General features: G+C 44.0%; 4 protein-coding genes across 4 annotated transcripts; 2 read left to right on the top strand and 2 right to left on the bottom strand.

Annotated features, from left to right (window-relative positions):
• Nucleotides 1-4,369: 4,369 nt before the first annotated feature.
• Nucleotides 4,370-7,148, top strand: PV10_06941 (uncharacterized protein). The gene is made up of 2 exons (XM_016371790.1): nt 4,370-4,911; nt 4,974-7,148. The coding sequence occupies exons 1-2, from the start codon at nt 4,644-4,646 to the stop codon at nt 6,575-6,577; spliced, it is 1,872 nt and encodes a 623-aa protein (XP_016221122.1). The 5' UTR covers nt 4,370-4,643; the 3' UTR covers nt 6,578-7,148.
• Nucleotides 7,149-7,431: 283 nt separating this feature from the next.
• On the bottom strand, nt 7,432-8,468 carry PV10_06942 (uncharacterized protein). The gene is made up of 2 exons (XM_016371791.1): nt 7,958-8,468; nt 7,432-7,858 (listed from the first exon to the last, which is right to left on the bottom strand). The coding sequence occupies exons 1-2, from the start codon at nt 8,388-8,390 to the stop codon at nt 7,488-7,490; spliced, it is 804 nt and encodes a 267-aa protein (XP_016221123.1). The 5' UTR covers nt 8,391-8,468; the 3' UTR covers nt 7,432-7,487.
• Nucleotides 8,469-8,704: 236 nt separating this feature from the next.
• PV10_06943 (uncharacterized protein) lies at nt 8,705-10,684 on the top strand. Its single transcript, XM_016371792.1, has one exon. It carries the CDS (start codon nt 8,994-8,996, stop codon nt 10,620-10,622), a length of 1,629 nt encoding a protein of 542 aa, XP_016221124.1. The 5' UTR covers nt 8,705-8,993; the 3' UTR covers nt 10,623-10,684.
• A 133-nt stretch (nt 10,685-10,817) lies between these two features.
• Nucleotides 10,818-12,635, bottom strand: PV10_06944 (uncharacterized protein; the record flags this gene model as incomplete). The annotated part of the gene is made up of 2 exons (XM_016371793.1): nt 10,818-12,346; nt 12,395-12,635. The coding sequence occupies 2 exons, from the start codon at nt 12,633-12,635 to the stop codon at nt 10,818-10,820; spliced, it is 1,770 nt and encodes a 589-aa protein (XP_016221125.1).
• Between the last annotated feature and the right edge of the window lie 293 nt (nt 12,636-12,928).

Here is a 12,928-nt window from a genome sequence, read left to right on the forward strand (position 1 = left end):
GTAAATATCTAAATTATACTTACTAAAGTCTACTATCTATCTAGCTAGCCTTTTAGTAGGGGTTTTTATAGTCTTAAAGTACTTAAGACTTTTATAGTTAGTAAAGATTATAATTAGTTATTTATTATTAATATAGACCGCCTAGGTTCGTAAAGTATATTAAATCCCTAGTAATTCCTTTTTATAAGTAAGGTAGTTAATTTCCGTAGGCGTTAGCTTTCTTCCCTTAAAAGCTACTAGGTATAAATAGCCGTTCTCGTCTTTTTATAATAGTATATAGCTAATAGCCTATTTACTAGTATCTATTTCGATAGTAAATTACTTCTAGAGGTCTAGCTATAATAGGATAGGTTTTTCTATTAATATTCGCTTAATTTCGTTAAATACGTTAGTATAGGTATAAGTCTATTTTATAGGCTAAAATTTATATTATTATAACTCTAGATCTATCTCTTTTAGGAGATTAAAGAGAGGAATATAGATATTTATAAATCCTTATATATACCTATAATAGTAGATAGCTAGGCCTAGGAACTATTAAACTTCTCAGACGTTTTAAGGGATAGGCTAGTTTTAGATAATCTTAACTTTTACTATAAGCGGTTATATTTTACCGTTACTAATCCGATATCTATAGAAATTAAGCTTAGAGGCCCTAAACTAATATTTAGCTAGGTTAGTAAAGAGGTTATTTTCTTATAGGAGGCTAAGAATAGTCTTAATATACTATAGGTAATTACTAAAGGTATTTAAGTAAATAAGGATATTATCTAGATAGATAATAATAAATTTAGCGATATAGTTATAAAAGATTTAGTTTATAAAAGCTTAAAACGTTACGGGTATATTATAAAGGCCGAAAGGTATTATATAATATTTAAACTTTCCTTCTCTTATATTAAACGCGGTTTTATCGCGACTATTTAGATAGACTTAAATTTAATAGTATCTCTATATAAGATTAATCTTAGAAAGGAAGAAGGCTCTTCCTATAAGATCTAGGTATTTCTAGATATATAGTAGCGGATATCTATTTTTTATTATAATAGCGTTTAACGTCCTATAATTAATATATATCCGCTATTTTCCTTCTAGTTTTCTAATAAAAAGTACCGGAAATCTCTACGGAGAAGAGGATTCCTAAATAATCCCTTAATTAAGTATTTACGAGATTTATCGACTTTATTTAGTAATATACGTAGGAGATAGAGGGTAAGCGTTAATATTTATTAGCCTCGCGTTACTAGTATCTATTTTATATTTATAATCCCTTACTAGTAGTAGCGAAGTAGGTAATTTAGTCCTAAAGATAGGACTAAATTTATAAAGTATTATTTATATTATCTTAGGAACGTTTATAAGTAATCGCGTAATAGTAGGATTAGTTATAGAGAGATTATAGTATTCTTAAATATAATAGAGGATAGCCTTAGCGCGTTACTTTATAATAGTTTATATAGCCTTATAAGGGGATAGAGGTTCCTCTATATCTTAGTATCTAGCTTTATTAGTTACTATAGGAGCCTATATTAGTTTATAGGTTTTTCCTATAGTATCGGTAACCTATATAGAATATTATATCTAATTAATATAGGGGTTTATAGAGTAGAGCTATTTATATCTAAGGATAATATTAAATTAAGGAAGTTATAAGATTCTTATATTAATAGTTAGCGAGTATCTACGGATAGTAATAATAATTTACGCCTTATAGCGGCTCTCTATATAGGATCTATTAGTAACTTAGATCTAGTAGCTATTATCTATATAGGGTAGTAAAAGCTTATTAGCTAGTATTTTAGCGATATAGTTATTAGTTACTCCTAAGTTAATAAGGATCGATATAGATCGCCTTTCGTTATAAAACTTAACTACTCTATAAATTTAATATAGTAGCGGACTTACTACTAATATAGTATCGCCTATATTACTTCTTCCTATTTTAGGAAGAGTAGTAATATATCGGTAAACCTTATTAGGATTAGTAGTAGTTAGTATAAAGAGTAAATCCTTCTATAGTAGCTTATCTATCTATATTTCCTTATAAGGTTCTATAATTATATTAATTTACTCAGTTTCCTCCTTTTCTTTATTAAAATCTCTCTTAGAATTCCTCCTTCCTAGGTTAAAGGGGCGCCCTAGCCCTCTAGGGCGGTAATTAATAAATTTCCGTATTTTATTCCCTAGCGAAGGTTATTAAGGAGGTTTAGACTTCTACGAGTATTCTTAAAAGGAATAATCTTTTAGTCTATAGGTAAAGTAAGCCTTATTATCCTTATACTATTATTACTATTTAGGCGTTCCCTTATAAGGAATTCCTATAGTTTTCGGTCGCTTATAATTTAAATCTATAAGGATATAAAGTTAGGTTTTTACCTTTTATAGTATATATTGCCTTTTTATACGGCGTTTCGCTTCTTTAATTTAATATTACCGATCTATATATTTAATATAGTCGTTTAGGTCTAGGTTATTCTATTTAGGGTACTCTACTAGGCCTATTAAAATCTCGTTATCTAGTCTAAAGTAGAAATACTCTTTAATCTCTATAGATAGCTTTATTAGAATAATATAGGCCGTAAGATAGATAAGTTCTTATATATATTCTATAACTAGGTAATCCCTTTAGGTATATATCTACTATTACTTATAAAGATATTATTACTTATTTAGATCCTAAAAGGTAGTCCGTAACTATTTAATATAGTCTATAAAGGTCTATATATTATTAGTACTAATTTAATATATTTAGTATATTCACCCTATAAGATAGGTAGCGACTATATCGATTTTCTCCTTCTCGGTCTTCTAATAGCCTCTATAATTATAGAAATCGATCTAGTTTATAATATCCTATATATAGTTATTAAGCTAACTATTACTCTAATCCCTATTATACTAGTAAGGTTTACGGACTTTTAGTCTATTACTAGCTCTCGTAATAGTTACCGGTTATTATTAAGACTCTTATAATACCTATCCTATCTAATTAATAGCGGAAGTATTTATATCTAACTATACTATAAAGACCTTTAAAGCTTTATAAAGGTCTATAACTAAAGTCTCCTTAGTTATTACTACTAGATTAAGAGTAAAGCCCTAGGACGTAGAGGAGTCTATATTACTCCTCTTTCTTAATTTTTAGGCTTATTATTTTTCTTTATATAGGGGTAGGATAGGTCTTAAATCTTTATAGCCTAGTACCCCGGAATATCGCTTTATATCTTTTAGGTTTCTTATAAACCTTAGTAAGTTATTCTCTATATTTATAATATACTTAGTATATTCTTAGTATAAGAAATATTATATCTTATTATAGTAAGTAACTATTTATCTATCCTATATAATTTATTAATAAATAGCGAATATTACTCTCTAAACGATTTCTTATAGTAAAGTATTTAGGAGCCTACTCGTAAAATCCCTTTACTTTATTCCTCCTAGTTATTAGCGAACCTTTATAACTCCTCGCGATTCTTTATAGATCTCCTCTTAGGAGCCGGTATCTTCCTAGGGATAAATATCTCTATACTTCTTAAGTACCGCTAACGCTCGTAGAGCGTTATAACCTATCGTTAAGGGTCGTTATTAATAAGAGTGCTATAAAACCTCTAGGAGGGTAATTATAAATCTAACTACCTATATACCCTATAGCGAGGGCTACCGGTAGATAACGAACCGTTATAGGCGCTTATAACTATACTAGTAACGGAGGTTATTACTACTATCTATAGTAATAGTGGGCTTAAAAGGTTAATTAATTTTTCCTAATGTAATAAGTAGACTAGCCGCTTTATATATAGAATGTAAAAGCTTAGTAGCCATCGTTAGCGGCTGTGCTAAGCCGTTAGAGAATCCTAAAACTATAAAACTCACTATTAGGGAGCGCGGGCATCCAAATGTGCCCTTTCCACCCTCCTCATAAAGACTTCTATGACTGCATTCTGTTTTGTTAGAGTCATCATGTTCATGCCATTTCAACACTACACAGCACAACCAGTTTGAAAGGTTGACCTGATTGTTAAGTACTTCGAAAGGATTAAAGACTCGTGCGGAGAAGTGTACCTACTCACTCATACTACTGTACCTAGGAGGTCTCTATGTACGGAGTAGGTGGTAGACACCTTACCTACCTGTACCTAGTCGAGCAGCTACTCCAATTCCCCAATCCCCAAGGCAGAAAGTCCATCGCTTGGGGGTCGTGGGGGTCCCTGCGGCTCTTATGATGTTAGTAATTACTCCGGATAGGCACTGATCGGCTGACCTGCCACGCCTGCCACCGAGGTGCTACGGTGGGCTAGAGACGCTTCTTTGTCAAACGACGCCTAGTCACCACGGCCTAGTGTGAACTTCACTTTCGTCAATGCCCCGCCGAAAGATTCTCGGTCTGCAACTCCCGTCATTCATTGAACAAGTCCTTTCACAAACATCTACAAAACGCTGCGCTTTGTGCACACAACTGGTCAGAGACCCAGAATCATCTCTTTCTATCTCCCTTTTCCTACAACCTCTAAGATTCCTTTGCTGTCCTTCGGTGTCGCTCGAGTGCTCTGTCTCGATGGTCCGAGGTGAAGCTTTTTCCTCCGCCTTCTCCATTAGCCGAAACGTCCAACGTCTTCCGCATTGATCAGCAGCAGGCTGACATGGCTACCCGGTCCTCACGCATCAAACCTGCTCTCCCAGACCTCTCTCGATTATTTGTTGCTCAAGCAAAACAAAAGGGCCCGAGCACCGTCAAAGAAGATGTTGTATTTCAGTCTAGATCCACATTAGCTGCCGCGGAAGATCCTCAACCTGGTCTAACTGATGAATTGAACGGAACACATGAGACATTGGTTGAGGGTGAATCAGCCGAGCAAGAAGCTCTTCAGGCCAACCTCGGGGATGACAGGGACGTATCTGCCTCAACAGGTGAGCTCCCTCGTACACAATCTCGATCCCGTGTTGTACCGACCATCTAACTCCTAGTATAGCATCACCAGCAGAAAGTCCGCCCGCGTCTGCTTCCACCCCTGACACCCAAGATTTTGCACCCGATGGAGGTCATTCTTCCTTGCAAACATTACACAATCACATTGAAGAGGCGGACAAATTTCATGTAATTCAAGATGGTTCATCTAGTCAAGACGTATCAGTTACTCCTCCAACTGGTACTGCGGGGAATAATACCTCCAAAGTTGACACTGAGCACTCCACCCCCAACAATGTTGGCCAACGCAGTAATCCTGATTCACCACTTCCAACATCGATAGAGGGAGGCCTGTCTCGGTCGTCGCCATCGCCCACGCCTTCTGCACCATCTCTGGCGCAAAAGGATGACACTGCCTCTCCACCACCTCCGACCGAGACATTTACGCATCTGGCACTCTCGGAGCACGTATCACCTGTTGGAACACCTGTCCAAAATCATGAATACCCTGCAAATTCTTTCGCTATGGGTATGAACGGCCATACTCGTTCTTACAACGGGGAGTCAGCCCCACCGCGAACCCCATCGGTTCCAGAATCACTGGGACATTGGCAGACAATCAACGACTACTTCCTACATCTGGCTGTGACAAAGGACCTCGCTGATTGGGCAATTCAGATATATGCGCCAGGTACAGGAAACGATGCCTTTGCTGTCTACGGACACTCTGTCATATTAGGCCGCAGCCATCGCTTACGAAGACTCATGGCACGTTCCCAGTCATATGGAAACAACATCATTAATTTGTATCCCCCACAACGCATTCAACCCCATGCCTTTGATTCGGCGCTGCGTTTTCTGTACTCGGATACGTTGCTCACGAAGGACTACTTCAGCCAGCAGCCATCGTCGCAGGAGCGCGAAGCTGTTAGACAATACCATCTCGATTACATCCTGTCCTACTGGATTGCCGGCGTCGAACTTGGCTTGGATTTGGTCACAGCTCACAGTGAGGCTCTTTTGACAGACTTCCTCGATTGGGATGTGTTGGAATCGGTGTACAAGTCTGCCATTGCCATGGTGAGAAGCGACGTCTCATCACATGGAAAATACATGGCAGGCTCCGACTACCTCAACTTGAGCGACATCCTGGTACGATTGGTTGTGCAGCTCCTCGCCAACCGCATTGATATTGTCAACTTCAAGCTCGACTGTGGGCATTCGTCGAGTACAATTGTCTCGCGGCTCCCCAATACTGAAGACGGACGTCCGCGCACCAACCCAGTCTTGGCATCCATGGTATTTGGTTCCATGCCTTCCTCGAGCATCGCCTCCGATTCTTCTCCGACCATGGAAAGTGCCTCAGCTGCCAGTGCCTTCCAAGATTCTGTCGCATCAGCCATTCTTCTGAATCTTGACTTTGACAGTCTCGGTAGATTCAACCATTTGTTGCAGGCACGTAGTGTGACAGCCGCAGCCAGAATCATGGCCGAGGTGGTAACAGAGAGGGAGGCCCGGCGTCAAAAGGTTTTCAATGGGGCCAACGTACCAAATCGAGATCGAATGGCAGCCTCTGCCAAGTGGGACATCGTCGGTCGCGAAGAGTCGTTTGTGGATGGTGTCCTGTCGGAGAAACGAGTCGGGTTCTTATTGCCTCCACCACAATGAACAAAAGCGACATATTTCCTTCGGATCATTGGCTGACATGAACACCGGCATCATTATCAGCGTCAACATCCCATCTTGCGTGCGTGCAAGATTCTTTATTTCCTTACTGGAGCTTTTTTTAAGCAGGCAAACAGCGTGTGACATGAGCGAGAGACGTAATGTCATTAGGGAGCGATCTGCACAAGAGCAGATTGAGAGTATAGGTGGCAGCTGGATGAGTTGGTTTGAAGACCTAGCTGCGTGTGAGATAACTTCTCTTTCGGCACATGATTTCGACGAGCATTGCGGAACATAGGATACGGCGTTTTGTTTTGGGGCGAGGTGTGGCAACCTTGAGCATATCAGCCAAGGGCAGCAAGGACAAAAGTTGAGCGGCCAACAGGGTGAACGGGGGTGGCAAGCGAGGTTTCTGCGAGCATTTTGTCCACGCGGGCAAACGTGTTCGTCCACTGACGAGAACAATGAACCCACTTTGTACTAATTCGAGCTTCAAAACGAGATACCCGGAAGGAAAAGAAAATCAATTAGACAAAATCACCAAACTGATCCTGTAGGAGGGGTGGACACGGATGTCTTGCTAGTGACCTAAGTGGCCATCAAGATGATGATTTTTGTTACAGTAATACCTCGCCATTATTTCTTTGACCACCTGCATTTTCGGGGATGACATGCTCCCAGCAACCTAGAAGGGTCAAGGTAAGCGGGTTCCCACGGCCGCGAAAGGTTCCTACCTTTGTCGAGAAGGCAGCTACTGTGACAGAGACAGGAAACAGATTCGATCTGGGCCAAGCATTAACCAGACATTTCCTCATTTTCAAGTTTGATTGATATCAATTCAAGTGCATATAAATGTTGTTACATATATCGATCTATCCATATATTCTGGATTGAATCACCGTGTCGGGATCGATTACCGACTGTTAGACGCAGGGCCGAAAGTCCCGTTACCTAGGTCTTGTGGGTCGTTGTCATCTTCATCGTCGTCGTCACGAAATGAACCGTCTCTGTCGGCTGGGCCATATCCTGCCGCAGACGTCGTTATAGTTGAATTCTTTCCTCTTGCCGATGCTCTTCCTTCTGTCCTGGTACCGTTTCCTGCAGGATTACCAAGATCTCTTGATTCAGCTCCACGGCCACCTATCAGAGGATCAAAGGCACCGGATCCATTGTCTCCAAGCCTCAATCTCTCGATCCATGGCTTGACCAATGCCCAGGCTAGGAGGCCGGCGGTGCCAAAGATGAAGATGACGACAACGGTTTCATCTTTGAGAGAGTCACGTTCTGTTGATTATGAAGCATTCAGTCGTTAGTAATTCATATAAATACACCACACATCCAGTACACCATCGGGACAAGGGAGCAAACAGTAACATCACTTACGGAAACAAGAAGTAAACACATCCTCCTCCTCCGCATTCTTGCAAATCGGTAGGTTATAATCTAGACAAAACGCCCGCGTGCAATCGGCGCATGACAGTTTATGGTGGGCTGGTACTTTCTTGGTGTCGCTATCTTGATTATCATCGGCGGGGAATGCCAAAGGAGAACGAATGTGAAGATTGAGTGAATCTAGGTCTAGATCTGGGTTTAAATTCCGTCTCGACCGATGCGACGAAGTGGGCGTGGGGTGAGATAGTCGGGCAGGGGTAGAGGAGGGTGGATTGAGTGCGATGATGGTGCTGTTGTTGAAGCAGATGCATTTGCAGAATGAGGTCGCGGTGCTTTTGGCTGATGTGGTGGTTAAGAAGAGGGATAGGGAGAGGAATAATGAGATGGCGGTGAGGGTCCTGTAGAGAGGGTTGGGGGATCGCATATTCGGTGCTGGGGGGACTGGGATATGGGAGCGTCTCTGAACAATATGTTATGGTCGTCAGCCCTGACGAGGGAGTCGTGGCCGGTGTATTTGTATAGACGATCCCATCGATCAATCAAGGATGATGTTGAGGTGAGCATTGAGCCTGCACGACGCTTGAAATGCACAATGTTCCACAGTACAGAAAGGCGGGATATTGACAACGGTGGAGTAGAGATATGGAATTGGTCGATTCCCCGCAAAGCTTGTGAGTTGCTCCTTCTTACTCCGTAGTCTTACATGCGCCTTCTCTGTAAGCTCACTTCTCGCTTCAGGCTTCACGTGCTGCCGAGGTAGACCTACTTACTCCGTAGACCTCCTTCCCATCTTCCACATCACCTTCTTGCAAGCTGACTTCTTCAATCCAAGAGATTGCGTCAACAAAACACCCAGACGCCATCTCAACCAGCAGAAGATGAAGTCCTGAATCAGGTCTCAAGCTTCGATTGTATCCGACAGCTCACATCTCCCACCAGAGTTGAGATTCTTCTCGAGCCGTTTCTGCACACATCAGTGAATCTCTTGGTCTCCGTAAATCATTGAGGTTCTCAGATTAACTGAACCATGGCAGTCAAGAACAGTCCTGTTCGCTATGTTCTCAACGAACGCGAACTCCAACTGTTGCGTCGAATTGTCAAACCAGCCTCGACCCAGTCAAGCTATGTCCCAGCACCAACAACAAACAACAACAACAATTCATCATCATCAACAACAACAACTTCATCTCCCTTGGAAACACAGAATGATCGAGAACATCACAATGCAGCAACTTTCCGTTCAGCGTCGCGTGTATTCTTACTCACATATGGCTCATTGAAGTCCATCGACTTAGTTCTCGCGCGCCTGGCCAATGCCCGCAAATCTCCTACGGCGACTCGATCTCGACAACCATTAGTTGCTTCACCGGGACGCATGGCTCTTTCGCTGTCGTCACTATTATTTCTCCATTCAACGCTATACCGCATCTTGCACACACTGAGATTGCGTCTGTTACATGAAAAGGTCCGGGCCATACAGGATCGGTATCCAAGGATCTACGCCGTGTTAACTTCCAAACTGGCGCCCGCCATCGGCGCAAGTCTGTCAGGTCTGGCGCTGGGGATATGTCCTGCTGATCAGCTTCGCATCACCGTCGCCATCTATATTGCGTCATGGTCTCTGGAAATCGGGTATAAATCCATCTCTCAAACAGCGTGGGTTAAGGAAAATCTGCCATCCTGGTTCGGCAGCTGGCTAGTCTTTGCCGTTGCACAGGGTCAGTTGCTACACGCATTTGTGTTCGACCGGGACTGCTTCCCAGAGTCGTACGGGGCTTTCATCATTGGAAACACGCCCGAGTATATACAAAGAAGACCGGAAAGCCTATCTGCCAGGGTAAGGTGGCCACACTGGAATGACATTGTCGATGCACTGGCACAAATGGCCACTTTGAAATGGCCGCAGTTTACGTCCCCGATTCTCCATCCAGACAAATACACCACTCTCCCTGCCAGCATCTCTCCAGTCATCTCGCCTATCACGGCACGTGCCCATCCAGCGATCCAGAACCTGTCCTGCTCTCTTCTTCACCCATCCGACCCTTCATGCTTCCTGGCATATCTACGACACAACCTCCTGTCATTTCCTCGGATCGCACGCTTCTACACTATCTACTATGGTGTTTTCGCCGTCTTATTGCGGTTCCGCTCCTTGAAAGCCGCCCCCATTGCTGCCTTGAATCGGCTGGTCGAGTCGGTACTGCGATCCAGCATCGCCACTACGGGCGCAATTGGAGCATCATGGGGAAGTATCTGTCTCTTCCAGGCCATCTTGCCGCGCGCATTCCTCCCGAAATTCCGCTTCTTCCTCGGCGGTCTCATGGGCGGCATGTTTCAATTGGTGGATCAGACCTCGTCGGGCCATGCCACCGATATGTATGCGGCGCGTGCTAGTGTCGACTCGTTGTGGAAAGTAGGTGTCAAACGGAGGTGGTGGAAGGGCATCAGAGGTGGAGATGTGTGGTTGTTTGTGGCCGCTTTGGCTTTAGTCAACGTCGTCTTCGACATGGGTCCGAACACCGACGCCGCCAAAGACCGGGCCATGACTCTGATCAGGGTGTTGAGAGGTCAGGTTGAGCTTGGGCTGCAGAAAGAAAAAGTGCAGACCAGTGACGCCACAAGCACAGATGATTTGGACAAGGAGAAAGTGCAGTGATCCTAAGAGACCTAAGTCATGGGCAGATGGCCGACTTTGAAACCCTGAGCAACATACACCACTTTCTGTGGCCAGTTATGTACTTGTCAAGAACGCTATCAGACCTCAAAAGCTCGTTAACAACTGCCTTCGACTTCTCCTGAGTTGCACTGTAGCCACTTCAGGTCATATTGCTTGCCCCTGTCGCTCCTCCCATTATTGAACGCTGGCCAGTTCAAATCCTTCCATGTCATCCTCCCAGTCCCAGTGATCCCAATTCACCTCATCGCCGTCAATCTCGCTTGGCGTCACGATCTCGTCATCGTCTGATAAATCACTCGCTATCAAAAAACCTTCGTCTTTGTCCATTGCTACCACATTAGCCTTGACTTCGCACTGCCGACGCAAAGACGACAAATCAGTCTCTGACTTTGTCTTGTCGCATCTTGGATCCGCCGATTTGGAGGCCGGTACATCATGCAAGATGATGTTTCTCTCAGACAGCTCTCTTTGATGTGATCGGACTTTGGCTATATGCGGCCTCTCTGCGGGCGTATTCATGTCTTCCTGATTGTCACACCCATTGGAGGGATCAGGGCAAGGAGGCTTTCCGTGGCCCCCGTAGGGCTGGTGATCCCCGCATGCATGGACGTGTTTGTCAGGCTCGTCTGAGATCATGCTATGACCGGACACACAGCCAACAGCCCCACTTTCGAGCTGACCATTGACATGATGCTTTGTTGGAGACTTTGCATGATTTGACTGTGACAGCGGTGCATTCCGGTCGAGGGGTGCTTCATGTGGGGATATAGCTGAGAAGTAATCAATTAATGGCAGCGAGGTGGATCTCTGGAGCGAGACAGTGTGAGATTTTTCTGACCCAAGAGAGGTGTTTTTGAGGACACTGTTCCAAGGTATAATGATGTTGTCGCCCACATAAGATATACCTGTGGTTCCGTAGTAGACAGCCGCCGGGGGCCACGTTGGCAATATGATGTTGTAGTTCCAAGCCTTAGTATCTGCGCGGACGACGATGGTGGAAATCGAAGACGATCGGCGTGGGTTTGTGGCAGCTTCCATGGGAGCAAGGCATGTAGTGATAGACACATTCCCATCGCTGTAATCACTGTCTGTCTGAGATCCTGCAGTACCGCTGTCTGCAGCCTCGCTTGGGAAAGGTTGTGGAGTGACAGGACTTGGGAGTGCCCTGCGTGAGAGCGAGGGAGATGCGGAAGACACCGCACCTTGGGGCATGATCAGATCCTTGTTCGCCTTCAAGTCTGTTGTGTCGTGGTCGCAGCTGGCCCATTCAAATTCGGGAAAGACCAGGTCGTGACGTGGCTTTGTAAGATCCGGGAATACCACGTCTAAAGGGTTCTTGTGGTATAACAAGGGACTGGCTACGTGACTTTCTTCCATAGCCATTGGTTGCGTGAGACTTGAGTAATCTTCGGACTGGGGAGAGAAAACTGGCATGGTACTGGAAGATGCCTCCGTCACTAAAGGAGCAGAAAATGCTGAGAGCGACGGATGTATTCTACTTTGTCGGAACAGAGGATTCTCTTGATCGCTTACGGGAGGCTTTTGACAAGACAACTTGTCTAACATAGATGGCTTTGGCGGGTTCAAGTAACGCGAAGAAGGAGTCGCAGACCCAGTCTGGGAGAAGTTGAATTCGTAGGAGGGCCCAGTGGGATCGCTGAAAGTATCAGCGCTGTCAGATGCAAGAGCATCGAAAGGGTTATCTATTTTCATGTTAAAGATGTGAGGGATTTAAGGAGGGGATTGCAAACCGTTTTGAAGGGCTTGATGAAGCACATGTACGTTGGGGTCATTGTGGCAGCCACGGTCTGGATAGGGAAAGAAACAGTTGTCGGGGTCTTGAAAGTCCGGATCACGAAGGTGTTTCTTTCTGTTGAGTCGCTCGCAGGTCTTTGGGGGAGCAATAGATTGTGTGCGGCGTCGACCTTGAGCAGACCTTCGATGGGACCGACGGGCAGCTCTTCTGGTGGCGGCGGTTGTTGAGGATGCCATGCTAGGGTTATAGGATGAGTCGAGGATGTCACAGTAAGAATGCAAGATTGAAAGAATACTTAGGTGATAGGAGAATGAATAAGTCGATGGGAGGAAAGAATAGAATATGAGAGTTGGGCAGGGAAAACAATGTCCTTGGGAAGCGAGAGACTGGGTTGGAAGTCATTGCCTGACAAGAGGCAGGTGCGATCTTTGAAAAGGAAAGAAGCAAACCCTAACGACAAATGGCAAGGGCGTAGGAGAGGAGGAAGGAGAGGTGAACTGGCTGCTGGCGACGAGGTATGAAGGATGAG

This window comes from Exophiala mesophila (assembly GCF_000836275.1).
Source record: "Exophiala mesophila strain CBS 40295 unplaced genomic scaffold supercont1.5, whole genome shotgun sequence".
Taxonomy (NCBI): Eukaryota; Fungi; Ascomycota; class Eurotiomycetes; order Chaetothyriales; family Herpotrichiellaceae; genus Exophiala; species Exophiala mesophila.